This window comes from Phacochoerus africanus, chromosome 2, assembly GCF_016906955.1.
Source record: "Phacochoerus africanus isolate WHEZ1 chromosome 2, ROS_Pafr_v1, whole genome shotgun sequence".
In the NCBI taxonomy this organism is placed as follows: Eukaryota; Metazoa; Chordata; class Mammalia; order Artiodactyla; family Suidae; genus Phacochoerus; species Phacochoerus africanus.
In genome coordinates, this window is record NC_062545.1 from 241,845,498 (window position 1) to 241,873,394 (window position 27,897).

Consider the following 27,897-nt stretch of genomic DNA (forward strand, 5'->3'; position numbering starts at 1 on the left):
TAGAGTTTATGATTTTATTTTATTTTTCTCAGTTCATGATTTTATATCAATGTGTGAATATAGTTTACTTTTATTGTAAACACAAATACAGTTTACTGGCAAAGGACCACCCTCTGTTCCTGGTGCCTGGCCTGGTGGCTGGCCTGCAGCAGGCACTTGGGAATTATTTGTTGGACACGTGAGCATTTGGGAAATGGAGGCAGGTAGGCTGTGTGTCACAGGTCAAAATCCCTTCACAGAGACAGGATGGGGTTATTTTCACTTTCCATGCTGCCCCAGGAGTGTTCTCTCAGGGACAGTATGAAAATGATGCTTATGTTCCAGGGATGAGGACCAAGGCTGAGGAAGCAGGAAGCGGGTGTAAGTCAGAGTGTGACCAGCAAGGGTTCTTATAAATGGAACAACTGAGAACCTTGGGAGAAGCAGACTTTCTGGCTGGTTCTTGGCAGCTGAGGTTGGGGAACTTGGGTGGAGTAATAGATCACATCTTCCTCAGAGGAACTTTCCAGAAAGCTGACTTCAGGGGAACAGTCATGTTCACCTAAGAGGCTGAACATGGCCTGAGGAGTAAATGTTTGAAGTCAGTTGTGCCTCAGTCTTCATGGTCATCTTTCCTTTTCTGCACTTGGCCATTCGGAAAATGTTTATCGGCACCTACGAAGTAAGTGTTAAGTCCTGTGGTTGGTGCTAAGGATATAGTAGGAGATGGTTCAGGCTGTGCTCTCAAGGAGTTCTTGGCCTTGGAGGACTCAGTTATAATACAAGGCTCTAAGCAACATAAAGGCAGAGGCTTGATCTGTCTTATTTGTTCACCAAGGCATCCCTAGTGCTTTGCCTTGGGTTTAGGGCCGAGTAAGTGCTCCATATGGTTCCAACCCAAAGGAATCATGGTCTAGAGAGAATGACAGAAGAGGCAGTCACGACCAATGGTAATAAGTGGGCCAAGAAAGTCCCATGGGAGCCCAGAGAAGGTTGTTGGGGAGATCAGAGAAAGTTCTGAGAGGAAGTGACTTCTGCACTGAAGGACCTGCAGAAGGCAGGGCTCAGTATGGTGGGTATACAGGAGGAGGGAGGGTGTGGGCCCAGGAAACAGCCTGTGCCAAGGCTTGGAGGAGAGAGAACACGATCCTTTAGAGGAACTCAAAATAGGTCAGTGTAACTAGAGCACCCAGATGGGAGGAGCCTTAGGTTGGAGGAGGCTTTGCAGGAATCAGTTTCAGGAGGGGCTTAGCACAGTTCAACTAGTCACTGGGGTCCCAGACCCTAGGGTCTCAGTTCTGGGAACTGGGTCCATCCCTCGACCTTGATCCTCATGACCCAGCATCCTGGGAACCCTAGGTTTTCCAAAACCAAGTTCTTCCTTGTCCTCTTCTGCCAAATAATCTCTCACTGGTTTTAATTTGTTTCTAAAGATCTTCCCATGGATTTTCATCCATTTTGACAAGTTGAACACTGATTCATTATCCCAGCAGAAAAAGCAACAGAAAGCACTGGAAACTGGCTTTATTTTTTTATTATTTATTTATTTATTTATTTATTTATTTATTTGACTTTTCTAGGGCTGCGACCGCAGCATATGGAGGTTCCCAGGCTAGGGGTCGAATCGGAGCTATAGCCGCTGGCCTACACCAGAGCCACAGCAATGCCAGATCTGAGCCACCTCTGCGACCTACACCACAGCTCATGGCAATGAGTCCTTAACCCACTGAGCAAGGCCTGGGATCGAACCCGAAACCTCATGGTTCCTAGTTGGGTTCGTTAACCACTGCGCCACGACGGGAACGCCTGGAAACTGGCTTTAGAAACAAGAACAAGAGTGGAATAAAGATTGTGTGCTTTCCTCCTTATTTGTGGTTAAATAAGGACTTTTGAATAATTTTAAAGTAGGTACTACTTTAATTACAAATAACAGCCTAATTGGCTTTTGTGGGATGGTCATGTTTTTAAACATGATTTCTGCCTTTTTTTTTTCTTTAATCTCCAATTACTTACAAATCATGCAAAATCATAATGGTTTTCTTTAGCCCAAGTGACTGGGTTACCTGAGTGCTAGATTTAATTTCCTCTATAACCAGGGCTTGTTGCTCAGCCCCACCCAGGTGTAAAAGGCCATTGAAACTGGAGCGACATAAAGCACATGGCATCTAGTCTAGCACTCACATATCAAAGATGAATCAACACCACTGCAATCTCCTTTTTTCTTTGGTTGCCTCCCCCTGGCCTCCAAACTTGAACTTCTTCAGAACCCTCCAACTTTTCAACTTCCTCTACCCCAGGGTCCATTTTCCATCTGCTTCTTTTGTGGGGGTGGGGGTGGGACATGCCTGTGGTATGCATAAGTTCTGGGGCCAGAGATCGAACTCACGCCTAGCAGCCACCCAGGCCAGAGTAGCCCTGATAATGGATTCTTGACCTGCTGAGCCACCGGGGAACTCCTATTTTTCAATCTGCTTTTTTTTAAACATTTTTTGTCTTTTTACCATTTCTTGGGCCACTCCCATGGCATATGGAGGTTCTCAGGCCAGGGGTCAAATCAGAGCTGTAGCCACCGGCCTACGCCACAGCCACAGCAACACAGGATCCAAGCTGCGTCTGCAACCTACACCACAGCTCATGGCAAACGCCAGATCCTTAACCCACTGAGCAAGGCCAGGAATCGAACCTGCAACCTCATGGTTCCTTGTCAGATTCATTAATCACTGAGCCATGACGGGAACTCCCTCCATCTGCTTTTAACAACTGAACTCTTTCAAGAAAAGGTCATTTTTGCCTCTGTTTCCTCATCTTCCCTTGGCAACCAAAACCATTTTTCCACCAAATCTGCTGTCTCCAGTGGCCCCCCTACCCTCATTCCCCCTCCCCCTAAGTTTTTGCTCCTCATTCTGCACTGCTCTGGGCCTGTGACTCTGTGGGTCTCTCCTCCTCAGGACAAACCCTGGTTCTCTGTCCTTCCATGGCAGCAACACAAGGCTCAGTCCTCCATTGCTCATCCCTCTGCACCCTTTCCTCAGGAGTCTAACTTATCCTCAGGCTTTCTTCACTCTGAATGGCTCCCAGATCACTCTTTCCAGCCCTGACCTCTACTCTAAGCCTCAGACCTGTCTTGTGGACATTTTCACCTGCATGTTTATACCCACGTGTCCCAAAGCTACCCTTCTGCCCTTCCACCCAGAAGTGCCTCCTCCTCTCTGTTTTTAACATTGTTACTCTGCTCATTAGTTCTGGCAAGTGGAGCTGGGAATCAAGTGTTATTTTTTCCTTCAAACTGGTTATTTCTCAACTTTGTCTGCAACCCAGTATAATGCACTGCAAGAGCCTTAGGCTGGGAGGTAGTCCAGGGTCCTCATCGCAGCTCCACTCTGGTTTTCTGGATGGCTTTGGACAAGTCAATGGAACTTTTTGGACTTGCTGCCTCTCACATAATAGGACTGGCAACCACTTATTGAAAGCTTACTACAGGCCAGGTACTGTAATCAGTACCTCATCATCACTTGACCAAACTTGGAAGGTAAGGTCTATATAATTTTCCAATTTCAGAGAAAAAGGAAAATAATGTTCAGGGAGTTCCTGTCGCCGCTCAGCATAAACAAATCCGACTAGTATCCACGAGGATGCAGGTTCGATGCCTGTCCTTGCTCAGTGGGTTAAGGATCCAGCATTGCCTTAAGCTGTGGTGTAGGTCGCTGATGCAGCTTGGATGGCATTATTGTGGCTGTGGTGTAGGTTGGTAGCTATAGCTCTGATTCATCCCTAGCCTGGGAACCTCCATATGCCGCGGGTGCGGCCCTAAAAAGACAATAATAATAATAATAATAATTATTATTATTAATAATAATAATAATTATTATTATTAATAATAATAATTATTATTATTATTAATAATAATAATAATTATTATTATTATTAATAATAATAATGCTCAGAAAGACTAGGTATTCATGATAAAGAGTTGGTTAGTGGCAGGAGCTGGACTCCAGCTCTGTTAATTCCAACCCCTGAATCCGTTTTTTTCCATTACACCGTAGGGCGGACTCTCTCCACGCCCAAGGCAGCCGTCAGCCTCCTTACAGGAATGTTTGCTCAAGGGTGCATGCAGGGACCCCATCGCTGTCAGGGATTGCGCCTCCTGCCCATGAGTCACACGCCGAACTCAATAGAACAGCGCTAGGCTTTCTCTTCCTGTGGCACGTCTCTCCCAGCGGGTGGCTCCGCCCCCTGACCTGATTGGCTGTCGGGAACGAGGCAGAGCTCGTTGATTGGCTGCGTGGCGGCCGCTGGCTGACGTGGCGGGGCCTCCGAGTGGGCCCAGCTAGGCTGCAGACTGAACACAAGAGAGGAGGTGGCGGCGGTAACTAGGCGGGTGGTGCGGCACGAAAGCACAAGCCGCTGCCATGCCGCTGGAGCTGGAGCTGTGTCCCGGACGCTGGGTGGGCGGGCAGCACCCATGCTTCATCATTGCGGAGATAGGCCAGAACCACCAGGGCGACCTGGATGTGGCCAAGCGCATGATCCGTATGGCCAAGGTGAGGGGAGCGTCTAGAGGACCAGGGCGCAGGGTGCCGAGCGAGGGCGGGGCCTGGGGAAGAGTGGCCTGGGCATGGGTGGGCGGGGCTGCGGACCCCGGGACCGTCCTCCCTCTTTCTGCCTCTTGGTGCCCTGCACCCGGCCTGGCGACTTCCAAATGTTTCGAATCTTCATCTTTCTGCTATCCTCCTGATTTGTTTGCATTGCTGCAATTGACCCCTAACCTGGCCTCTCTCGCCCTCTTCTGGTGGCAGAATGATCTTCCCGAAAAAAAGATTTAATCAGGTCGTACCCTCACCTGACACCCTCAGAAGCTACCCACTATTCATGGGTAGAGTTGAAACCCTTTAACATAGCCTTCAAGACCTTAATGTCTTGGACCCTTCCTGCCTATCATTTTTCACCTCGGACGTCTTTCAGCGACAGTGAATTACTTTTAGAAAGTTCCTGGAAGTTGCTGCAAGTGTTGCTCACCTGCCATCCCTTATACTTATCTCATAGAATTGGGAGGCTCAAGTGAGATAACTCATGAAAATCTCTTAGCACAGTACTTGGCAAATAGGACTCAATGAATGCTAGCTATTAGTGATAAGATGTTAATAAACATTCATGCTCCCCCTTCTCTTGGATCCTTTCTCTCCAACCCCCCTCCCCCATAAAGCTGGTCTCCTGTGATTGTTCCGTTGATTTGCCTGTTCTTGTCTATTTAAACTTTTCTCTCTGTTGGACCGTGAACCCTCTGAGGGACGGGGCGGGGGTGGGGGTGGGGGTGGGGTGTTGTCATGTTCTTTGTTGTGACCCCAGCCCCAGTATGAGGTCTGTGCTGTGATTCCTTGATTTAGAGGTGGCTCACTCCATCTTTCTTTCTTTTTTCTTTTTAAGGGCCACAGCTGCAGCATGTGGAATTTCCCAGGCTAGGGGTCAAATCGGAGCTGTAGCTGCCGGCCTACACCACAGCCACAGCAACGAGGGATCTGAGATATCTGCGACCTATACCACACCTCATGGTAATGCTGGATCCTTAACCCACTGAGTGAGGCCAGGGACCAGACCTTCGTCCTCATGGATACTAGTTTGGTTTGATACTACAATGGGAACTCCCATCAGTTTTTCCTTTCACCTCCCTTCATTCAGTGCCATTCAACCAGTCATTTTTGATTAGGTTTTCTCTTATTCTTTCAGCTTTAACTCTACTTCTGTGCAAGCTTACTGAATCACAAAGATACTTTTATTTTTAAATTTCATAGTTATTCAGTACTTTCATAGATTATACTCCATTTAAAGTTATACAAAATAATGGCTATATTTCTCTGTGTTGTGCAATGTGTCCTTGTTACTTTTTTTTATTGTTTTCCTTTTAGAGCCACACCTGTGGCATATGGAAGTTCCCCGGCTAGGGGTCGAGTCGGAGCTGCACCTGCTGGCCTATGCCATAGCCAGCAACATTGGATTCAAGTCGAATCTCTCACCTATGCCACACCTTGTAGCAACACTGGATCCTTAACCCACTGAGTGAGGCCAGGAATTGAACCCAAATCCTTATGGACACTACATCAGGTTCTTAACGTGCTGAGCCACAACAGACACTCCTCTTGTTGCTTACTTATTTTATACATAGTATTTTTTTTTCTGTCTTTTTAGGACCACACCTGTGACATATGGGGATTCCCAGGCTAGGGGTCAAATCGTCAAATCGGAGCTACAGCTGTCAGCCTACACCACAGCCACAGCAATGCCAGATTCAAGCCGTATCTGCAACCTACACCACAGCTCATGGCAATGCCAGATCCTTAACCCACTGAGCGAGGCCAGGGATCAAACCTGAGTTGCATGGATGCTAGTCAGATTCGTTTCCATTGAGCCGCAATGGGTACTCTTCTTGTTTATTTTATACCTAGTAGTTTGTATCTCCTAGTCCTCTACCCCTGTCTTTCCACTCCTTCCTCTCTCTCCCCATTGGTAACCCACTCCCCATTGTTCTCTATATCTGAGTCTATTTGCAACCTAAGTGTACATCAGCAGATGAATAGATAAAGAAGATGTGGTATATATACACAATGGAATATTACTCAGCCATAAAAAAGAATAAAATTCTTCCATTTGCAGCAGTGTGGTTGGACCTGGAGGATATGCTAAGTGAAATAAGTTAGTGAAAAGCAAATACTTTATGTTATCACTTATATATAGAATCTAAAAAATAAAATAAATATAATTTAAAAGATTAATAATGTTGGGAGTTCCCATTGTGGTGCAGTGTATTAAGAAGCTGGCTAGTATCCATGATGATGTGAGTTTGATCCCTGGCCTGGCTCAGTTGGTTAAGGATCCAGCATTGCTGCAAACTGCGGCATAGGTCACAGATTGGGCTTGGGTCCAGTGTTGCTGTGGCTATGGTATAGGCAGCTCCAATTCAACTCCGAGCCTGGGAACTTTCAAGTGGCACAGGTGCAGCCCTTAAAAAGGAAAGAAAAAGAAAGAAAGAAAACAAAAGGTTAACAATTGCTAACATTTTTGAGTGCTTCCTGGGCCAAGTGCACCATCTCACTTAATTCCTACAACAACACATTGGAGTAGATGCTGTTGGTTCCATTTTAAAGGCTCAGAGATCAGTGACTTGCCCAAGGACACACAACTAGTAACTCATGGATTTCAGAGCTTTGCTGTAACATTGTTTTCTGCTCTTAATTTAGGAAACAATCTTCCTTTTTTTTTTTTTTGAGTTATCACTTCTGAGTAGAGAAGTTGAAAAAATACCTAGAGATTCTGAAGCCATAGGAACAAAATTATAGTAGTTTTTTTTTCCCTTCCTCTTCCTTTCCGTTTTAATTGTGAAGGATAGCTCTCCAGGAAGAGGAGAATTAAGAATTTGAGGCTGTGTTATAGTGGAAAGACACTGGATTGGAGCTATGAAATCTTTACTGGCTGAATAATCATTGACTTCTCCTCTCTAAGCTTCAGTTTCTCTTGTTTATAGCATGTTTATTTTAATTCTTAAATTTAAAGCCATAGGAGCCTTAAAATGTTCAGTGGGTTAGGGATTCATCATTGTCACTACTGTGGCTTGGCTTGCTGTGGCGACACGAGTTCAGACCTTGCCTGGTGAACTTATGCATGCCACTTATGTGGCCAAAAAAGATTTTTTTTTAAAGCAATAGAATCTTTTGAAATCTTAATATTTTAGGATTATTTTTCCTTTATGTTAGGATTTCCATTTCTGGCAAAATAGAGTCACATTTCTAAGTTTAGTTACCCAGAGAATGTTATGTACAAGCTGACTTGTTCGTACACTGAATCTATTTACAATATTAAAAATTGAGTTCTGGAGTTCCTGTTGTGCTCAGCAGGTTAAGGACCTGATGTTGTCTCTATGAGGATGTGGGTTTGATTTTTGGCTTTGCTCAGTGGGTTAAGGGTCCCCCATTGCCTCAAGCTGCCTGGTAGTTTGCAGATGTGGCTCAGATCTGGTGTTGCCATAGCTGTGGCATAGGCTGCAGCTCCCATTTAACCCCTGGCCTGGGAACTTTGATATGCCACAGGTGCGGCTGTAAAAAGAAAAAATGAAATAAAATAAAAAATAAATAAAAGTGGAGTTCTGCCAACTTGGAAAAAAATGTACAGTATAAGAGCTGTGAATTAAGTTTATTCAGTGATTTACTCAGGACTATAGCCAGGGAGACAGCCTCTGAGAAACTGATCCAGAGAAGTAAGGAGGGAGATCAGTACATGTGTGATTTTGGCAAAGGGTATGTGTAATCAAGCACACATCTCTGTAGAAGGTTGCTGCTAGTCACGAAGAATAGATATCTTAGATGTCTTAGATAAGATGTCTTAGATAAGATGTCTTAGATAAGATATCTTAGTGTTTTTCTAAGTATGGGAAGATGCAAGAATCCAGGTTCATGAAAAACTTCTCCTGAATGGGAGTTCCCATCGTGTCTCGGTGGTTAACGAATCCGACTAGGAACAGTGAGGTTGCAGGTTCAATCCCTGGCCTCCCTCGGTGGGTTGGGGATCTGGAGTTGCCCTGAGCTGTGGTGTGGGTCACAGATGTGGCTTGGATCCTGAGTTGCTGTGGCTCTGGCGAAGGCCAGCGGCTACATTTCTGATTCAACCCCTAGCCTCGGAACCTCCATATGCTGCAGGTGCGGCCCTAGAAATAGATGTAAAAAAGACCAAAAAAAAAAATATTTCTCCTAAAAATATTTAACAGTCTAAAGGCCTGTTCTGCCAGTTTTCCCAGAGCACAGAGTGCCTCATTCCTGATCTCCACTCTGAATTCCTTTTAGGTTATGTCGAAGGCCAATGACCGCAGTGGCTAGTGACTTAATTCTTATAGAACCAGGCAGTGAGCGACCTTCTTTAGTTGGCAGTTCCTCCAATTGTCAATTGAAATAAAAATGAGCAACACAAACATTGTGAGTTAAGTTTTATTCAGCTTCTTACTGAGGGCTATGGCCCCAGAGACAGACTCTTAGTAGATTTGAGAAACTGTTCCAAAGGGGTTGGGGAGGAGCCAGTAGCAAGGAACAGATAGCTCAAATTAATGATTTTAGTGCTTTTCTGTATATGGGAAGATGCAAGAATCTAGAGTCATTAAAATTCCTCCTAAGATATGCATCTTAACTAGGGGCTTTTTAGCCAAGGCACAGAGTGCCTCATCCTGTTTTTTCTATCCTGAGTTCCCCTTAGGGCTCACAGTCTAACAGTGGGTTGTGACTTAAGCTTTTGTGCAACTGAATGATGAGTGACATCCTTTGTTCTTTGTCTTTTCACCCAATTTTTTTTTGTCTTTTCTAGGGGTGTACCTGCAGCATATGGAGGTTCCCAGGCTAGGGGTCTAATCAGAGCTGTAGCTGCCCGCCTACGCCAGAGCCAACAGCAACACAGGATCCGAGCCGCATCTGCGACTTACACCACAGCTCATGGCAACGCTGGATCCTTAACCCACTGAGTGAGACCAGGGATCGAACCTGCAACCTCCTGGTTCCTAGTCAAATTTGTTAACCACTGAGCCACGACGGAAATTCCTCTTTTCACCCAGTTATTTTTATTACAACAAAATATGTTATAATTATATAATATGTATAAAATATAAATGTATTATAATTTGATTTGCTATTTGAATATACTTTTATCTTTTTTTTTACAATTCACTTTATTTATATATTTATTTTGCTTTTTAGGGCTGCACCTGCAGCATATGGAGATTCCCAGGCTAGGGGTCGAATCAGAGCTGTAGCTGCTGGCCTACACCACAGCCACAGCAACGCCAGATCCAAGTCTTGTCTGTGACCTACACCACAGCTCACAGCAATGCCAGATCTTTAACTCACTGAGTGAGGTCAGGGATTGAACCAGCATCCTCGTGGATACTAGTTGGATTTGTTTCTGCTGCACCACAACTCCTATTTTTATTTTATTTTAATTTTTTTTTTCCAGCCACCTCATGGCACATGGAGTTCCTGGACTAAGGACCACTGCTACAGCTGTGGCAAGGCCAGAAACTCAACCCACTCTAATAGGCCAGGGATCTAACCTGTGTCCTAGTGCTCCAGAGACATTGCCGATCCCATTGCCCCACAGTGGGAACTCTTACTTTTAACTTAAAGATTTTGATGCAGAGGGCGCATCACACTTTGGCTCATTTGTAGCTTGCCTTTTCCCATTAGATAAGCAGTAAAATCCCGAACAAAGAAACAGCGTTATGATAAAACGAGGATGGTGGTTGTGTTTTTTTTTGTCTTTCTGCCTTTTTCTAGGGCCGTTCCTGTGGCATATGGAGGTTCCCAGGCTAGGGGTCGAAACGGAGCTGTAGCCACCGGCCTACACCACAGCCACAGCAATGCCAGATCCAAGCCGCGTCTGCAACCTACACCACAGCTCACAGCAATGCTGGATCCTTAACCCACTGAGCAAGGCCAGGGATCGAACCCGCAACCTCATGGTTCCTAGTCAGATTCATTAACCACTGCACCACGACGGGAACTCCGGTGGGTTTTTTTTTTTTTATTTTTTTGTCTTTTTGCCATTTCTTGGGCCTCTCCCGCAGCATATGGAGGTTCCCAGGCTAGGGGTCCAATTGGAGCTGTAGCCGCCGCCTGTGCCAGAGCCACAGCACGTCGGCGACCTACACCACAGCTCACGGCAACGCCGGATCGTTAACCCACTGAGCAAGGCCAGGGATCGAACCCGCAACCTCATGGTTCCTAGTCAGATTCGTTAACCACTGAGCCACAACAGGAACTCTGGTTTTGTTTTTTGAACCTAGAGTTGACCATAGCATTAAACAGATAAATCACTCATATTTAGGAAAGAAGCTGAGAAAAGAAGAGGAAGATGCTGTCCTTCCCATATAATTGCTGTCATGTGGAATGTGTTAGAACTTTATCTGATCTCTTATCATTAGTACTTTCTGCTGTTTTACTTCACTTTCCTACTTCTTATAAAGGGCAGATTTCCCTAGATGGAGATGAGCTTTTTGATGTTTTGAGGGTAAGTCTAATTCTTCAGACAGAGGTGACAAGCACAGCAGTAGGGAAGCAGTGCCCTCAGAAAACCATGCTCTGCCACTTTCAGGAAAGCCCTCTGGCCAGCTCTGCCAGACTCACCATGCAACTTTGATCAGTCACTCTGAGCCTTGAAATCTTCATCTAGACAATGAGGACTCTCTTGCCCAAGTTCACTTTCAGTTCTAATGTTCTTTGAACGTCTTTCTGGCATCAAGTCCCCACTGTGCCATCTTGTGATTTTTCCAAGAGTGGAAGCAGCACTCTCAGCACAGACATTTCTGGAGCTGAGGTTCCCAGCAGCACGAAGACCTGTGTCTACAGAAATGTCAGTGAGCTCAGCCTTTAGAGGGTTTTCCCTAATCTTTCTATCGAGTGGTTTGAAAAAAATTTTTTTTGAGAGATTGGAGGCTGATTGCCAATAAAATTACTGCTTTTGTGGTCAAACAATCGAGCTTTTATATTATAGCTTCCGTTGAGTAAAGCTGGGGCTTTTTTTTTTTTTTTTTTTTTTTTTTTTTGGTAGAGCTGCACCCTCGGCATGTGGAAGTTCCCTGGTTAGGGGTTGAATCGGAGCTGTAGCCACTGGCCTACGCCACAGCAACACCAGATCCTTAACCCACTGAGCGAGGCCAGGGATCGAACCTGCGTCCTCATGGATGCCTTGTCAGATTTGGTTACTGCTGAGCCGCAACGGGAAATCCAAGCTGGGGCATTTCTAAGTTTTGTTTGCTTGAAACTTTTCTTTTTTTTTTAGGGCCGCACCCGTGGCATATGGAAGTTCCCAGGCTAGGGGGCGAATCAGAGCTATAGCCGCCAGCCTACACCACAGCACAGCAACACAGTGTCCGAGCTGCATCTGTGACCTATACCATGGCTCACTGCAATGCCCGATCCTTAACCCACTGAGCAAGGCCAGGGATCAAACCTGAATCCTCAAGGATACTAGTCAGATTTATTTCTGCTGCACCACAATAGGAACTCTTGCTCCAGAACTTTTTGTTCAAAGAAGATGCCTTGCAAAAACGCACAAGTGCAGAACAGCTAAAAGCAGAGTTGTGCCTTGTTGCCCACCCCCGTTAGGGGAAGAGATATTGGTCCTGGAACAAATGGCTATTTGTACAGATAGAGGAACTGAGTCCGGAAATAGGAAGTGACTTATCCAAGAGTGAGAGTCAGAGTTAAGTCAGATTCTAATCTCTTCTTCTAAATTCTGGTCCAGTGTTCATATCCTCTGCTAAGTTACACAACTTAAAATCTTCTTTAACTGTTTGATTAATTATGTTTAATATTATAATGCAAAACGAAGCCCCCTACCCTTTTTACATTTAAAAGGGAAATAGAGGGGAACACCCTCCCCAGCCTTTTCTTCCTTTGAGACTTCCTTGCTTCTCCTGTTCTTTGAGAGTTCTTTTTTTTTTTAACTTTTTAAAAAAATTAAAATATAGTTGATTCACAATGTTGTGCCAATTTCTGCTGTACAGCAAAGTGACCCAGTCATACATATATATATACATGTTGTTTTTCATATCATCTCCCATCATGCTCTATCCCAAGAGACTGTACACACCTGTGCTATACAGCAGGCCCTCATTGCCCATCCACTCTAAATGTAATAGTTTGCATCTGTTAACCCCAAACTCCCAGTCCATCCCACTCCCTCTCCCCTCCCCTTTGGCAACCACAAGTCTTTTTTTGTCTTTTGTCCTTTTTTTTAGGGCTGTACCCATGGCATATGGAGGTTCCCAGGCTAGGGGTCTAATCGGCGCTACAGCAGTGCCAGATCTGAGCCGCATCTGTGACCTACACCACAGCTCAAGGCAACGCCAGATCCTGAACCCATTGAGCGAGGCCAGGGATCAAACCCACAACCTCACGGTTCCTAGTCAGAATTTTTTTCTGCTGCAACACGATGGAAACTCCCACAAGTCTGTTCTTTGGGAGTTCTTAATGCCTCCGTCAATAGATATGGTTCTTAAAGATAGTGATTTGATAGCAGTTGCCCTAGCATTTCTCTTCTCTCTGAGAGTGCGTGACAGGTCATTGAAAAGAACCCTAATGTATGTTGCAGGAGTGTGGGGCTGATTGCGCCAAGTTCCAGAAGAGTGAGCTGGAGTATAAGTTTAATCGGAAAGCCTTGGAGAGGCCGTACACTTCAAAGCATTCCTGGGGGAAGACCTATGGGGAGCACAAACGCCACCTGGAATTCAGCCACGCCCAGTACAGGGAGCTGCAGAAATTCGCTGAGGAGGTTGGCATCTTCTTCACTGCCTCTGGCATGGATGAGGTGAGCCCTCCACTGCTCTGTCATGTGCCATTTTAGCAAACCTCAGGGACAGCAGGTGGTCGGGGAGTTTTGGACTGAGAGCCAGCTCCGACCCTGCTCACTTCAGACTTTTTGTGCTTTCCAGACCTAGACTTCCCCATGGCGTGCACCAGATAAATGCCCAACTAAATGGGAGGCCAGGGAGATTGGAGGCTCGGTGAGATTTGGAGGTTAGAGGCCCACGGTTTTCAAAGCAGGCTGTCTCTGGGAGTAGCGGGCAGCCACACAGGAGCCCCAGAGGCCCTTATGACGGTGAGAGACCCTCACGGGCCAGTTTTCCCCAAGTGAAAAATGGCCTGGACCAAGAGTCAGGAAACCTCTGTTCTGACAGGAGTCCTCCCCTTGCTGAGGGGCCTTGGCAGATCTGGGTGAGGTGGCATTGCCTCTTCCTGAAGGGAGTGGCACACAGGATGGCCATGCTCACATCCTGGAAGAGTCCAGCTGGTGCCAGGTCTCAGGTTCCTTCCGCTCGTGACCTGCCTCAAGGTTCTTTCACATGCTCTTTTTCAAATGTAAAAAAGTGTTGATAATAAAAATAATATCACATCATGGGAGATTTAGAAAAAGGAAAAAAGGAGAAAAACTGATCCGTAATCTCTGGGTGGCTGATTTTTTCATGTGTTTCCTCTCAAAGTCTTTTTATGTGTATATTTTATTGCCTGGTTGTTATATTCGTAAATATTTGGTTCCGTGTGTGCTTTTCCCATCTACAAGCTTTCTCCCATATCTTGTTTTTTTTATTCCACTAGCTTTATTAAGATATCATTGGCATATAACTCCCATATCCTGTACTTAAAGTTTTTAATAGCAATGTATTACTTCTTTTGAGGATTTATAACATAACTAACCATTTCTCTGCTTTTGGACATGCAGCTTTTTGTGCTTATAAATAATGCTGAGATGAGCATCTTTTTACTCTGCTTTGAGTTGTTTCCTTAGGGTAGCTTTGCAGAAATGGATCATCAGATGCAACCTAAGAGCACTTTTATTACCTTTTTTTTTTTCCTTTTGTCTTTTAGGGCCACACCTGCAGCATATGGAGATTCCCAGGCTAGGGGTCAAATCGGAGCTGTAGCCTCTGGCCTACGCCAGCGCCACAGCGACGCAGGATCCAAGCCACATCTGCAACCTACACTACAGCTCATGGCAACGCCAGATCCCTAACCCACTGAGCAAGGGCAGGGACCGAACCCGCAACCTCATGGTTTCTAGTTGGATTCGTTAACCACTGCGCCACGATGGGAACTCCCAGCTCAGCAATCTTAATTACAGTTGAGGACACAGCTTGGGCTGAGGGTTAGGACATCTAGGTCCTCGCCCTGCTCCGCTCTAAGTTAATCTCGGTGTGAGCTCGGCCAGTCCCTTCCCTGCTCTGGGCCTCCATTTCCTTTTGTGTCTCAACAAGCTGCTGTTCAAAGCCTCTTCTGGCTTTTTTGTCCTGAGTTCATAGAAGCAGAGACAGTGTCACTAAGGCGACTTAGACCTGGAATGAGGACTTGCCTGTTCAGTTCATGTTCCCAGGCACCTGAGCTCCCAGATGTGGACCCTGCAGGGGAGGGCATCTCCTTGCACCTGTGAGGCTGCTCAGAAAGTCACTTTTTAGGTTGTTTGCTCCCAAGTGGCTTCAGGATGGGAATCAGGAGCAGTGGGGAGGAGGGAAGGAGCCTGGCTGTTGGTAGCTCGGGGGTGCCTCTCTCTGGGCAGGAACCCTCTTGGTTTCCTAGGAAGCACTTCCATTTGCTGTATGAACTCACGCTCTGCAGCCCCACTCTGGATTCAGGTCCTGGTGCTGACACTTGAGGGCTTTGGCTCATCATGTAACCTCTTTGACCTTCATGTGTCTGGTCTGTAAAAACGAGGTAATCAAGATGCCCACCCCACAGGGTGCAGTGAGGGTCCCACGAGATAAGCCTGTGAGGTGCAAGATCTGCATCCACTGAATCACAGCTGGCTGGCTACCTAGAACCCTTTTCTCTGCTTGCCCTTACTGGGCAGGGAGGCTCCTCTGTCCTAGGAATGCCATTTGTTCCCAGTTGGTATTCTGGCTGACCTGGGCACAGGCTAGAGGGCAAATTCATTCTTAAGAACCTTTGCAAGGGTTAAATAGCTTTGCCAGCCAGGCCCCTTTGCTGAACCAGCAAGGCCTATCTACCCGGTGGTTGGAGGTGGGTGGGTTCTTTGTTCCGTGTTTATTTTGGCAGGTAACTGAGTATGTACCCACTCCAACTTCCTCATGGACAGTAGGCATTTACTGAGTGTGGATTTCCTCCACTCTGTGTGCTGTCCTAGGGCATTCTTTGTGTGCTGAGGAGGGGTTAAGGCACGGGGGGACTTTATAAAGACCAAGAAAACTACCAGGGCTCCTGGTCAAAAGCTGCATGGAAGCGTGTGAACTTGATTGAAACAAGCAGAATGCCTTTGGTCTAAATGGAGGGTTCTATTGAGAAAGCAAATGGGAGCTGTGATGTAGAGGTGGCCCCCGGAGGGTGCATTCTAGCAGAGTTGCCCTTCCCTCCCAGCACCTGCTCCTTGATACCCTTTTTCCTCCACAACCCCTGCCACAGGGCGCCCCCTGCCTGCATGGTGCGCTGTGATAGGGCCACCAGGCAGAGGCCTTTGTGATTCCATGCCTCCCCCTTCATTATTCCCCCACCTTGGGCAGCTTTCCAGCACCCCCTGTTCTTCCGAACTCATCACCATGGATCTATAAACCCAGGGGAGTCTATGGCCATACCAACCCGATGGCACCTGACCTGGTCAGAAACCCAGGGGAGTGGAATCAGCTTTAGAAAATCCCACCTCCACTCCTGTTTGTTCTGTTACCCCTAGATCAGTGGGATTCTCATGGGACACAATGTGGGAAGTGGGTTCTGTGAGCACCCATTGTAGATCCTCATTAATTCATTGATTTAGAATTATAGCCCCTCTCCCAAATAAACAAGGGTTCTGAGCAGAATAAGTGTGGGAAACACTGGAGTAAAATAGCTAGACAAGTGTATTTACTGCGCCCCTCTAAGAGGGAGTCTGGCAGTGCACTGGGTCCCCCAGACCAGTTTGCTGGTGGGACCCTTTGCTGTGTGTTTAGCCCAGCTGGATGCCCAGGGAGTTTATCCAGACAGACTCAGAAAGCCTTTGTGCTGTGGGGTGGGAGGGAGAAGTTGTGAGGCTGCCTGGCTGCATTGTACCCCTAGATGGAAGGGGGACGGATAGCAGGGTCGATAGGGCTAGAGGAAGCCATTGGGTCCACAGGGAGAAGGCAACCACTGGTGCTGACCCAGCCTGAGGGGGCCCCAGGCACAACAGTACTGCCTCAGGATGGAAGGCCAGCGTTCTCCCCATAACTGCTGAAGCTGGCACGCTTTGCAGAGATTAATCCAAAATGGCAGTTTTCTAAATGGCCGCTAGGTGGGGCTGGCTCCCCGCGAGGGCTGCAAAATGAGGCACACCTTTCTCTCCAGGAGTGAACTTGCCCTTTTCAACCCGAATAGGTGAGCTTTTGCAAAGTGTTTTTTCTGCATTTGACCCCTCCTTGCCCCTGCATGCTCTGCACCTCTCCTGAGTGGGCTCTTCCATCTCTTTATGACCTTGGGGACTTTTTCATCATGAGCCACGCTCTCACAAGTGGAGCATTATTTAGACGAAAACTTAGCATAGAGTTTTCCCTCTTAAAATAGGAAACACTCTCTTCATCTGCCAGGTAGAATGAGAAGGGGGGGAACATTAGACTTTGTTCAATAAACATGTTAAAAACGAATGCTTTTCAGTTCCATCTTAGGGCTGCTTAACACTTTGAGAGACACATACACAAGAGAGTGACATAGAGAACTATGGAAGGGAAGAGAGAGCCGAGGAAGAAATAAAGCAGAGGGGAGGAGGCAGTGGTGGCTTAGCACACGTGGAGGTGAGTGGCACTCAGGCCATCCTGAAAGGTGTCCCTTGGACCAAGGGGATTGCCGTCTGCCTTTGAACCATTCACTGGCTGCTTAGTCACTCTGCTTAGACAGAGCTGTCTCTCCAGCAGCTCTAACCCCTCCATCATTAGAGGATTAACATATGGAGAATGTGTCCTCTGAGTGTAGCCAGTGATTGGAGTTGCTGCTGGGAAGATGGAAGGAAGCTTAGGCAGTAGTGGGTTGATGTAAAGAGCCTGCTGGCAGAATGACCCTCTCAGGCTGTCCCTCACCACCCCCGAGCCGTTCATGCTGGTAACCTCACTCCTTGCTACTTCGAGTGTGATTCACAGAGCAGTACCAGAGGCATTACCCAGGATCTTACAAGAAATGCTGACTTTCAGGCCCCACTCTAGACCAGAATCAGAATTTGCATTTCATTTGAGCAAGATCCCTGGCAGGTTCATGTGCCCATGTTAAAGTGTGAGAGGCATTGACCTCGCTAATCACACCTTCCAATGTACTGCTGAGACTCCGTCAGCATTTTTCAATGGACAGAACTTAGATATTTGGAAACATTCCAAGACATCGATTCTCCCTGCTTCTGATTTTTAGCTTCAGTTTTTTAAAAATAGTAATGAAAAGTAATTCAGGGGGTTCTTGTAATTTGACAACACATTGAGACTTTGCTTGTAAAACTTGTGGTCCATGGATTCCTTCAGCAAGCATTTGCTGACATTTACCAATTTCCTGGGTGTTATTGATGAATCCCAGATAAGATGGTGAAGGGCCCTAGAGAGGTAACCTCAACCAGTGATACTGTGTCCAAAAAAGTGACTGAGGTTCAGTTTTTCTGTGGGCAGCATGATTTGGGGTCTGAAAGGGCCTGGGTTTGATGGGTCCTGCTAGCAGTGGAGCAGTGTTTCAGAGCTGAGCCATCAGATGCTTTTTTTTTCTACTTTTGGCAGGGATTAAAATGACCTCTTTTCCTGGCTGTTTGATCCTAAGGAAAGGGTAAGACCTTTGAGGGGTGTTCAGTTTCTCACTCCCTGCTTTTCTGGGTCAAGATTAGGTCATGACCCTTTCTTGTTTATTCACTGGGTCTAGGAAGGAAGGTCTGGCCAGGGGTCCAGTTCCTTTCCAGATTCTCACAGCCAGTGTGTGCCAGCACACAGTGTTTGTTGGACAAGTAAATGGGTGGATGTGAATAAAAGTGTTTGGGAGTTCCCATTGTGCCTCAGCGGGAATGAACCCCACTAGCATCCATGAGGACGCAGGTTCAATCCCTGGCCTCGCTCAGTGGGTTAAGGATTCTGCCTTGCCACAAGCTGTGGTGCAGGTTGCAGATGAGGCTCAGATCCCAAGTTGCAGTGGCTATGGTGTAGGCTGGCGGCTACAGCTCCAATTCAACCCCAAGCCCGAGAACTTCCATATGCCACAGGTGTGGCCCTGAGAAAAAAAAAAGAATGTTTGAATTTGAATGAAATGACTGATAACTAATCTGTGTCTGCTTTCAAGATGTTGAGCGATGGGCAAGAGGAAGGTTTCGACTGTGTATGGCTCCTTGCCTGTCTTGAGGACAGTGATTTTGAACAATTGTGATAAAGAGCTCCTTCTTTGATTTTTGTAGATGGCAGTTGAGTTTCTGCATGAACTGAATGTTCCATTTTTCAAAGTTGGATCTGGGGACACTAATAATTTCCCTTATCTGGAAAAGACAGCCAAAAAAGGTGAGTGTTTAACTTTTTCATACATTTGGGTCCAGACCTTCATGTTTTTACTCCATTAGTAACAACCCACTAAAGGAGTCTTTTTTTTTTTTTTTTTTTGCTTTTTAGGGCTGCACTCACAGCATATGGTAGTTCCCAGGCTAGGGGTCGAATCAGAGCTACAGCAGCCAGCCTACACCACAGCCACAGCAACATAGGATCCGAACCGTGACTGCGACCTACAGCTCCCAGCAACACCGGATCCTTTACCCCACTAAGCAAGGCCAGGGATTGAACCCATATTCTCATGGGCCCTAGTCGGGTTTGTTAACTGCTGAGCCACAAAGGGAACTCCCTAAAGGAGTCTCTTGAAGACAGATTTTCCAATCAGTATACTCCCACTTTTTCATGTGCTTACTTGAAATTAAGGATAAGGCAGTTTTTATAAGAATTTTTTAATGAAAAATTATTTTTAGTTTCTAAGAAAATATTTGTATAAAATTGAGGCTATGACAGTATATATAAAACTTCTTAGGAGTTCCCGTCGTGGCGCAGTGGTTAACGAACCCGACTAGGAACCATGAGGTTGCGGGTTCGGTCCCTGCCCTTGCTCAGTGGGTTAGCGATCCGGCGTTGCTGTGAGCTGTGGTGTAGGTTGCAGACGCGGCTCGGATCCCACGTTGCTGTGGCTCTGGCGTAAGCCGGTGGCTACAGCTCTGATTCGACCCCTAGCCTGGGAACCTCCATATGCCGCGGGAGCGGCCCAAAGAAATAGCAAAAAGACAAAAAAAAAAACAACAACTTCTTAGAGGGGTTGCCTGGTGGCACAGTGGCTTAAGGATCCGGTGTTGTCACTGGTGTGGCTCAGGTTGCTGCTGTGGACCAGGCCTGGCCCAGGAACTTCCCAGTGCAGTGGGCACAGCCAAAAAAAAACAAAAAAACTTATTAGAGGAAGCTCTGATTTCTAGAAGTATTCTGTCAGTATATTATAATATCCAACCTCTGCATGTCACAGCTTGTTAACTGGTTTTATAACCTAAGTGATCTCATTTGATCCTCATGATAGCCCTGGGACTGAGGCAGGTCACATGATGATAATACTTTCTACTCACTTCATAGGCAAGGTATCTGAGACCATGCAGCTTGGATGTGGTACCTCTGGGCTTCATGCTCTTGAATCTGGGGCTGTGCTCACCCTACCATGCTGTGCAAACTCTTAATCCAGCAAGATGCTCATTTTTCTCTGAAGAGTGGAATTCTTCTTCATTTGGTTCTTTGCTAAACGTTAATGTGGCGGGAGTGAGGGCAGTCTGTGTTTCCTGTGGTTGAGGACAGGAACCCACCAAACTCACCTCTCTTCCCACACCGTGGCTGACACAGTGTTTAAGAGATGTGTATGGGGTTCAGTTGAATGATGAGACCAACAGTAGGGGTGTGCTTCAGGGAGAGTCTGAACCCCTAAAAAGAAAGTAATGATGGTGTTGGCGTTGGGTCCCTCAGGCCGCCCAATGGTCATCTCCAGTGGGATGCAGTCAATGGACACCATGAAGCAAGTCTATCAGATTGTGAAGCCCCTCAACCCCAACTTCTGCTTCCTCCAGTGCACCAGCGCATACCCACTCCAACCTGAGGACGTCAACCTGCGTGTCATCTCGGTGAGCACAAGGGGAGGGCCGTTGTCTGATGGGGCCATTCGCTGTATGGAAGACGTAGCCAAAATTCTAACCAACCCTGGGGAATGTAAATTGGTGCAGCCACCATGAAAAACAGTATGGAGGCTCCTCAAAAAACTGAAAATAAGAGTTACCATATGATCCCGTAATCCCACTCCTGGGCATATAGCTGAAGAAAACAATAATTCAAAAAGCTACATGCACCCCAATGTTCATAGCAGCACTGTTTACGGTAGCCAAGACATGGAAACAACCTAAATGTCCATCCACAGATGAATGGATAAAGAAGATGTGGTAAATATATATATATATATATACAATGGAATAATACTCAGCCAGAGAAAAGAGTGAAATAATGCCATTTGGAGCAACACGGATGGACCAGGAGATTATCATACTCTGCAGAGTGAGTGAGAAAGAGAAAGACAAATACCGTATGATATTGATTAAATGTGTAATCTTAAAAAAATGATATAATGAACTTATTTACAAAACAGAAATAGATTTACGGACATAGAAAACTAATTTATGGGAGTTCCTGTCGTGGCGCAGCGGAAACGAATCTGACTAGGAACCATGAGGTTGCGAGTTTGATCCCTGGCCTCGCTCAGTGGGTCGAGGGTCTGGTGTTGCCATGAGCTGTGGTGTAGGTTGCAGATGTGGCTCGGATCCCGTGTTTCTCTGGCTATGGCATAGGCCGGCGGCTGTAGCTCCAATCAGACCCTTAGCCTGGGAACCTCCATATGCCACGGGTGTGGCCCTAAAAAGCAAAAAGATAGAAAAAAGAAAACAAATGGTAAAGGGGGTGGGGAGAGATAAGTTAGGAGTTTGGGATTAGCAGAAACAAACTACTGTATATAAAATAAACAACAAGGTCCTACCGTATAACACAGGGAATTATTTTCAGTATCCTATGATGAACCAAAATGGAAAAGAATATGAAAAAATATATATATATTTATAAAATTGAATCACTTTGCTATATGCTAGAAACTAAGGCAACATTGTAGCTGAACTATACTTCAATTAAATAAATACGTTTAGTTAAAAATGATTTAAAAGGGAGTTCCCACTGTGGCTCAGTGGTATTGAACCTGACTAGTATCCATGAGGATTCGGGTTCAATCCCTGGCCTTGCTCAGTGGGTTAAGGATCCAACATTGTTGTGAGCTGTGGTGTAGGTCACAGATGCAGCTTGGATCCTGAGTTGCTGTGGCTGTGGGGTAGGCAGGCAGCTGTAGCTCCGATTCAACCCCGAGCCTGGGAACTTCCACATGCCGCAGGTGTGGCAAACACAACAAAACAAAAACATCATCTGTGTAGTTAAGGAGTCGGATCCATTCTAAAGACGATAAAGTTTCTGAAAACCAATTTTAATTTTGCTCATTATAAAATTTAAGGTGGCGTCTTCATGACTCTCTCTCCACATTTTCTTTACCTGTGTGTATTAGCCACTAGCAGTCCCTCTTCTGTGAATTGCTGGCTTATATCCTTTCTTAGTGAGTTGTAGGTTTTTGTTTTCATAAAATATATATAAGATTTACCATTTTAACCATTTTTCAGTGCCCATTTCAGTGTCATTAAGCATGTTCACATTGTTATGCTACCATTGCCACCATCCATCTCCAGAACTTTTTCATGATCTCCGAGTCAGTGCTCATTAAACACTAATTGCCCATTTCCCCCTTCCTAGCCTCTCTCTGGCAGCCATCCCTCTATTTTCTGTCTCTATGAATTTGACTACTCTAGGCATCTCAGACAAGTGAAATACACAGTGTTTGTCCTTTTGTGTCTGTCTGCTTTCGCTTAGCATAATGTCTTCACAGTTCAGGTTGTAGCATGTGTTAGCATTTCATTCTTTTTTTTTTTTTTGTCTTTTTGCCTTCTCTAGGGCCGCACCCACAGCATATTGAGGTTCCCAGGCTAGGGGTGGAATTGGAGCTGTAGCCACCGGCCTGTGCCAGAGCCACAGCAACATGGGATCCAAGCTGCGTCTGCGACCTACACCATAGCTCACACAACACCAGCTCCTCAACCCACTGAGCGAGGTCAGGGATCAAACCCTCAACCTCATGGTTCCTAGGCGGATTCGTTAACCACTGCGCCACAACGGGAACTCCATGCATTTCATTCCTTTTTAAGGTGAATAATATCCCATTGTATGGATATTCCACGTTTTGTTTATCCATTCATCCATTGATAGACATTTGGGATGGTTCCACCTTTCGGCTATTGTGAGTAATGCTGATAGGAAGTTTGGGGTACAGAGATTCCTTTTTCTTTCTTTTTTTTCTTCTTTTTTGGCTGCCCAGTGGCATGTGGAATTCCTGGGCCAGGAGTCAGATCTGAGCCACAGCTGCAGCCAAGCCAGGGATCAAACCTGCATCCCAGTGGGATGACGCTGCTCATCCCATTGCCCCACAACAGGAACTCCCCTTTTTCTTCATACTGAGTTGGAGGAGACCTTGCTGAAACTTCTGGCTTTTCTCACTCTCTGTTATTTATCAGCTCTCCTATTTTCCACCTGTGATTCTGAGTGACCTTGAAGGTCAGACTGGTTACACTGACAGCCTTGAGGGAGCTTTCACTCCCAGCATTTCGCCTGCTCCACCTCAATTGGTTTACAGGTGGTGAAGTCCAGTCCTGAAGGGGAAACGTCTTACTTGCCTGAGATCTCACACCAGCCAGGGGGCAAAGCTGGCTGTCTCTTACTGTCCCAGGTCATCTCGATCAGTTTCTCCTGGTAGTTCCTGAAGCTTAACTTAATTAGAAATATATACGTGTGTGTAATTATTATACAAAAACACTATAGCAAGATTAGGAGTTCCTGTTGTGGCTCAGCAGAAACGAATCTGACTTGTATCATGAGGATGTGGCTTCGATCCCTGGCCTTGCTCAGTGGGTTAAGGATCCAGTGTTGCCGTGAGTGGTGGTGTAGGTAGCAGATGCAGCTCAGATCTGGCATTGCTGTGGCTGTGATGTAGGCTGGCAGCTGCAGCTCCAATTCAGCCCCTAGCCTGGGAACCTCCATATGTCCCGGATGTGGTCCTAAAAAGACCAAAAGAAAAAGATGGTAAAATTAGTGGAATTCTAAGTATATACACACATCATCATCCTGATACTGCAGTTAGCCAGTTTTCCTTTATATTTTTCTCTCAGTACAGTACTTGACATTCTGGTTTTTCCCCCATTATTGTATTAGCTTTTGTACATTTTGCTATAGAGTCTTCATATTTAACTTAAAAAAAATTAACCTTTTATGAAATGACACTGCTATCTTTTTAACTAACTGTCCCTCCCAGTTCTATAGTCTTTTCTTCATTTCTCGCTCATCTCTAAATCATGTTATTTAAAAAATTTAGGAGTTCCCGTCGTGGCTCAGTGGTTAACAAATCCGACTAGGAACCATGAGGTTGCGGGTTCAATCCCTGGCCTTGCTCAGTGGGTTAAGGATCCGGTGTTGCTGTGAGCTGTGGTGTAGGTCGCAGATGCAGCTTGGATCCTGTGTTGCTGTGGCTCTGGTGTAGGCCAGCAGCTACAGCTCTGATTCGACCCCTAGCCTGGGAATCTCCATATGCCTCGGGAGTGGCCCCAGAAAAGGCAAAAAGACAGAAAAAAAAATTTAAACATGATTTTTAAAAAACTCCAATCAGCTCTGAAATATGTAACAGAGAAAGTGAACATCATCTGTAATCCCATCCCACAGAGATTACTGTAATTAGCAGTTTAGTGTGTGTGATGCAACATATTTTCCTCCGTTGCTTCCTTTGTGAAACATGGTCCCCGTTTCCCTTCCATCTCCATCCAAACTGTGCTCTTGTCCCTTTCTCGATGGGAGAGTGGGGTCAGGGTTGAATTGCCAGCCTGTCCCCAACCCCTTACCTCCTGGCGCAGCCCACCCACAGCACGTAAAGGTGAGTTCCCTGACCTAAAAACCTGTACTTCCTTGTCCATCACATATACTCTTCAGCCTGGTGTTCAAGGCCTTGGCCACTCAGCCATCCTACTCTTTCCTTAACTTCCAGCTGGGTCTCTCTGCTGTACTTAAGCTTTCTGGTCACCCTCACTGACAAGGCTCGCTCCACCTAGAATGTCTTTTGTTGCATCCAGTGCATTATAGATAACCAATTAATAAATTATGTAGCATTTCCACCAAAGGATTGTTTCGAGATTGGGCTGCATACATTATTGATGGTGGTATTTGTGCATATAGCACACTTGCTTTCGGCAGCTCAGGCTAATTAAATGTGACATATTTTTGGAATGCGTTGAAGCATCGGGTTATAGTTCTGTTATGCTTCCTGATGGTGTGTGCAGTGTGATGTGTTCCTGAAAACAGTAGCCATTATTCTTGATCATGTAGAGCATGCTGAGTGCTTTCCACTCCTTCACAGCAGCTCCCATCAGGTACTTTCATCCCCAGGAAGGAGAGGCTTCGAGAGCCTCGGTATCTTCCTGGCTGGAGCTTGGTGGATAGTGAGCGGCTAACCTGGGCCTCAGACCCAGATCTGCGTTGAGTCTGGAATGCTTATGGAAAGCACCACACTATTCAGCCTTTTTTTTTTTCTTCTTTCTATTTTAAAGGAATATCAGAAGCTCTTTCCTGACATTCCCATAGGATATTCTGGGCATGAAACAGGCATAGCAATATCTGTGGCTGCCGTGGCTCTGGGAGCCAAGGTCTTGGAGCGTCACATAACTTTGGACAAGACTTGGAAGGGGAGTGACCACTCAGCCTCGCTGGAGCCTGGAGAGCTGGCCGAGCTGGTGCGGTCTGTGCGCCTCGTGGAGAGGGCCCTGGGCTCCCCAACCAAGCAGCTGCTGCCCTGTGAGATGGCCTGCAACGAGAAGGTGGGTTCTGATCCTGCCAGGTGCTTCTGTTGGGAGGGCCTGCAGTGGGCTTGCCTGAGAGGCGGTCTATAGCTGAGGGGGCTGGTGGGATGATGCTGGCATGTCACTCCGAGCCTCTCGAGTTTTGGGGGTTCGTATTAGCAGCGGGAGGAACCTGTTACTCAAGGAACTTTAGCTGTTTCTCCGTTCCCTGGCATTGTGCTACAGTTCTCCATTATGTCTCTGGAGCCTGTGGCTCCAGTGCTCTAGACCTGGGGAGATGTGAGGGAGGGGGTGGGGTCCGGGCCTGGTGAGGCATGCAGGCAGGTCATGTCTGGGGTCCTGTGGAGTAGGTAAGCCCTGAGGAACATTCAGGCAGAGGGCTTCCGTGAGGTAGTGGCAGAAGGGCCTGTGACACGCCAAGGCATCCCTAAGTGCAGGAGGCACTGGATAGATAGGAGTGAGGGGTTGTCATGGGGCTGGTTTGGGAAGACACCCTCAGGAGCAGTTTGAGCTGTGCAGCCAGGACCCCTGCCTGGCACACTGACCATGTAGGCTTCTTGGAAGCCATGGCCTAGACCTGCCTCAGCCTCTGAGTCTACAGTCAGGCATCCTGGGGCCGCCAGGAGAGCAGACACTCCTCAAGGGCTGCGGGTTGTCCGGGCTTAAGAAGAGATCCAATACTGGGCATGAGTGAGCAGTGATGTCATCTTTTATTTCAGTGGGACTTCTTTGCTGCCTTCATATTTAAGATGCATGTACACTGGGAAATTAAAATGACAGTAAAGAGAAACAAACTACCTTCTAGATGAAATGGGGAGAGAATTGGCTCAGAAACCAGAATGAGAGTTACAGCACTTGAGCACTTAATTTGGTTCTGAGCCTCCTGAAACACCACAGGATGCATAATCTGATAAGCATCTGGTGAGAGACCTTTTGTCCTGGTACTGGAGTCCAGAACGGATTCTCTGGCCCTTATCTGGAGGGTGCAGGGTAATAGAAAAAATAATGTTGAACGGCATTTATGAACAAGACCGAGACACGCTGGTCATGAGCTTCAAGTCTCCTTTGTTCCCTCGCCTGCCGACCTGTCTGCCCCTTCTTCAGGGGCCTCCTTTTGGTCCTCTGAATAGCAGTCATGCTTGCCTTCTGGTGAGCCCTCTGTGTTCCTGTTTTACTGAGCAAGGGAGGCCATAAGGTTTGTTTCCCTTGAACGGTGGCCCAGGAGTCAGGAATCCCAGTTTCTCCTCCTGGCTTCTTGCAAGCTTAGCTAGGTTAACCCCCCTCTGTGGACCTTTGTTTCCCCATGTTTAAAATGAGGTTCTGGAGTTCCCACTGAGTGAACAGATTGGCAGCCTCTTGGGAACCCTGGGATGCAGGTTTGATCCCCAGCCCGGCAGTGGGTTAAGGATCCGGCATTGCCGCAGCTGTGGCTTAGTTTGTGACTGCGGCTGGGGTCTGATCCTTGGCTACAGAACTCCATATGCCATGGGGTGGCCAAAAAATAAAAATAAAATGAGATTCTGGGAGTTCCTGTTGTGCTGCAGCAGAAACGGATCCGACCAGTATCCATGAGGATGCAGGTTGATCCCTGACCTTGCTCAGTGAGTCGGGGAGCCGGCGTTGCCGTGAGCTATGGTGTAGGTCACAGACTTGGCTTGGATCCCACATTGCTCTGGCTGTGGTATAGGCCCATAGCTACTGCTCCAATTTGACCCCTAGCCTGGGAAGGTCCATATGCCACAAGGGCAGCTCTAAAAAGCAGGGGGAAAAAAAAAAAAGATTCCAAACTAGACAATGACAAAAGTAATCATAATCTTTATTTATTGCAAGCATTCTCTATTCCAGGTAAATGACACACATTATTACTAATCCTTATAGTCGTCTGACAAGATGGAGGCACTGTTACTTCCCATTTTACAGGGAAGCTCAGCCTTGGCTTACTGGGATTTGGATCTGGTTCGCTTTGGCTCCGTATCCTGAGCCCTTTATTGTAAAGGCTCCTCTGAGTCTCTGATTCCACAACACTGGCCGAGCCCCTGCTGTGTGTGAGATACTTTTCTAGCACCAAAGGGGAAAACTGAGTCTCTGTTCTCAAGGTACCTTGTGCAAGAAAACTGATCGGGGGATAAAGCATTGTGTGCTAGTTACTTCTGTGAGGCTGGCACTGAGTCTTAATTTTATCCACAGCTGGGCAAGTCTGTGGTGGCCAAAGTGAAAATTCCGGAAGGCACTGTTCTAACACTGGACATGCTTACTGTGAAGGTGGGTGAACCCAAAGGCTACCCTCCTGAAGACATCTTTAGTCTGGTGGGCAAGAAGGTTCTGGTCACTATTGAAGAAGATGATACCATCATGGAAGAATCGGTAGAAAATCATGGCAAAAAAATCAAGTCTTAAAATAAAATGCCATTCTCCAAATTGCCTTGCTGGTACGTT

At 46.5% G+C, this 27,897-nt stretch overlaps 1 protein-coding gene across 1 annotated transcript; it reads left to right on the forward strand.

The window, feature by feature from the left end:
* The first annotated feature begins 4,277 nt into the window (after nt 1–4,277).
* Nucleotides 4,278–27,879, forward strand: NANS (N-acetylneuraminate synthase). The gene is made up of 6 exons (XM_047768011.1): nt 4,278–4,523; nt 13,102–13,317; nt 18,877–18,976; nt 20,456–20,610; nt 25,213–25,479; nt 27,649–27,879. Exons 1-6 carry the CDS (start codon nt 4,392–4,394, stop codon nt 27,856–27,858), a joined length of 1,080 nt encoding a protein of 359 aa, XP_047623967.1. The 5' UTR covers nt 4,278–4,391; the 3' UTR covers nt 27,859–27,879.
* The last annotated feature ends 18 nt before the right edge of the window (nt 27,880–27,897 follow it).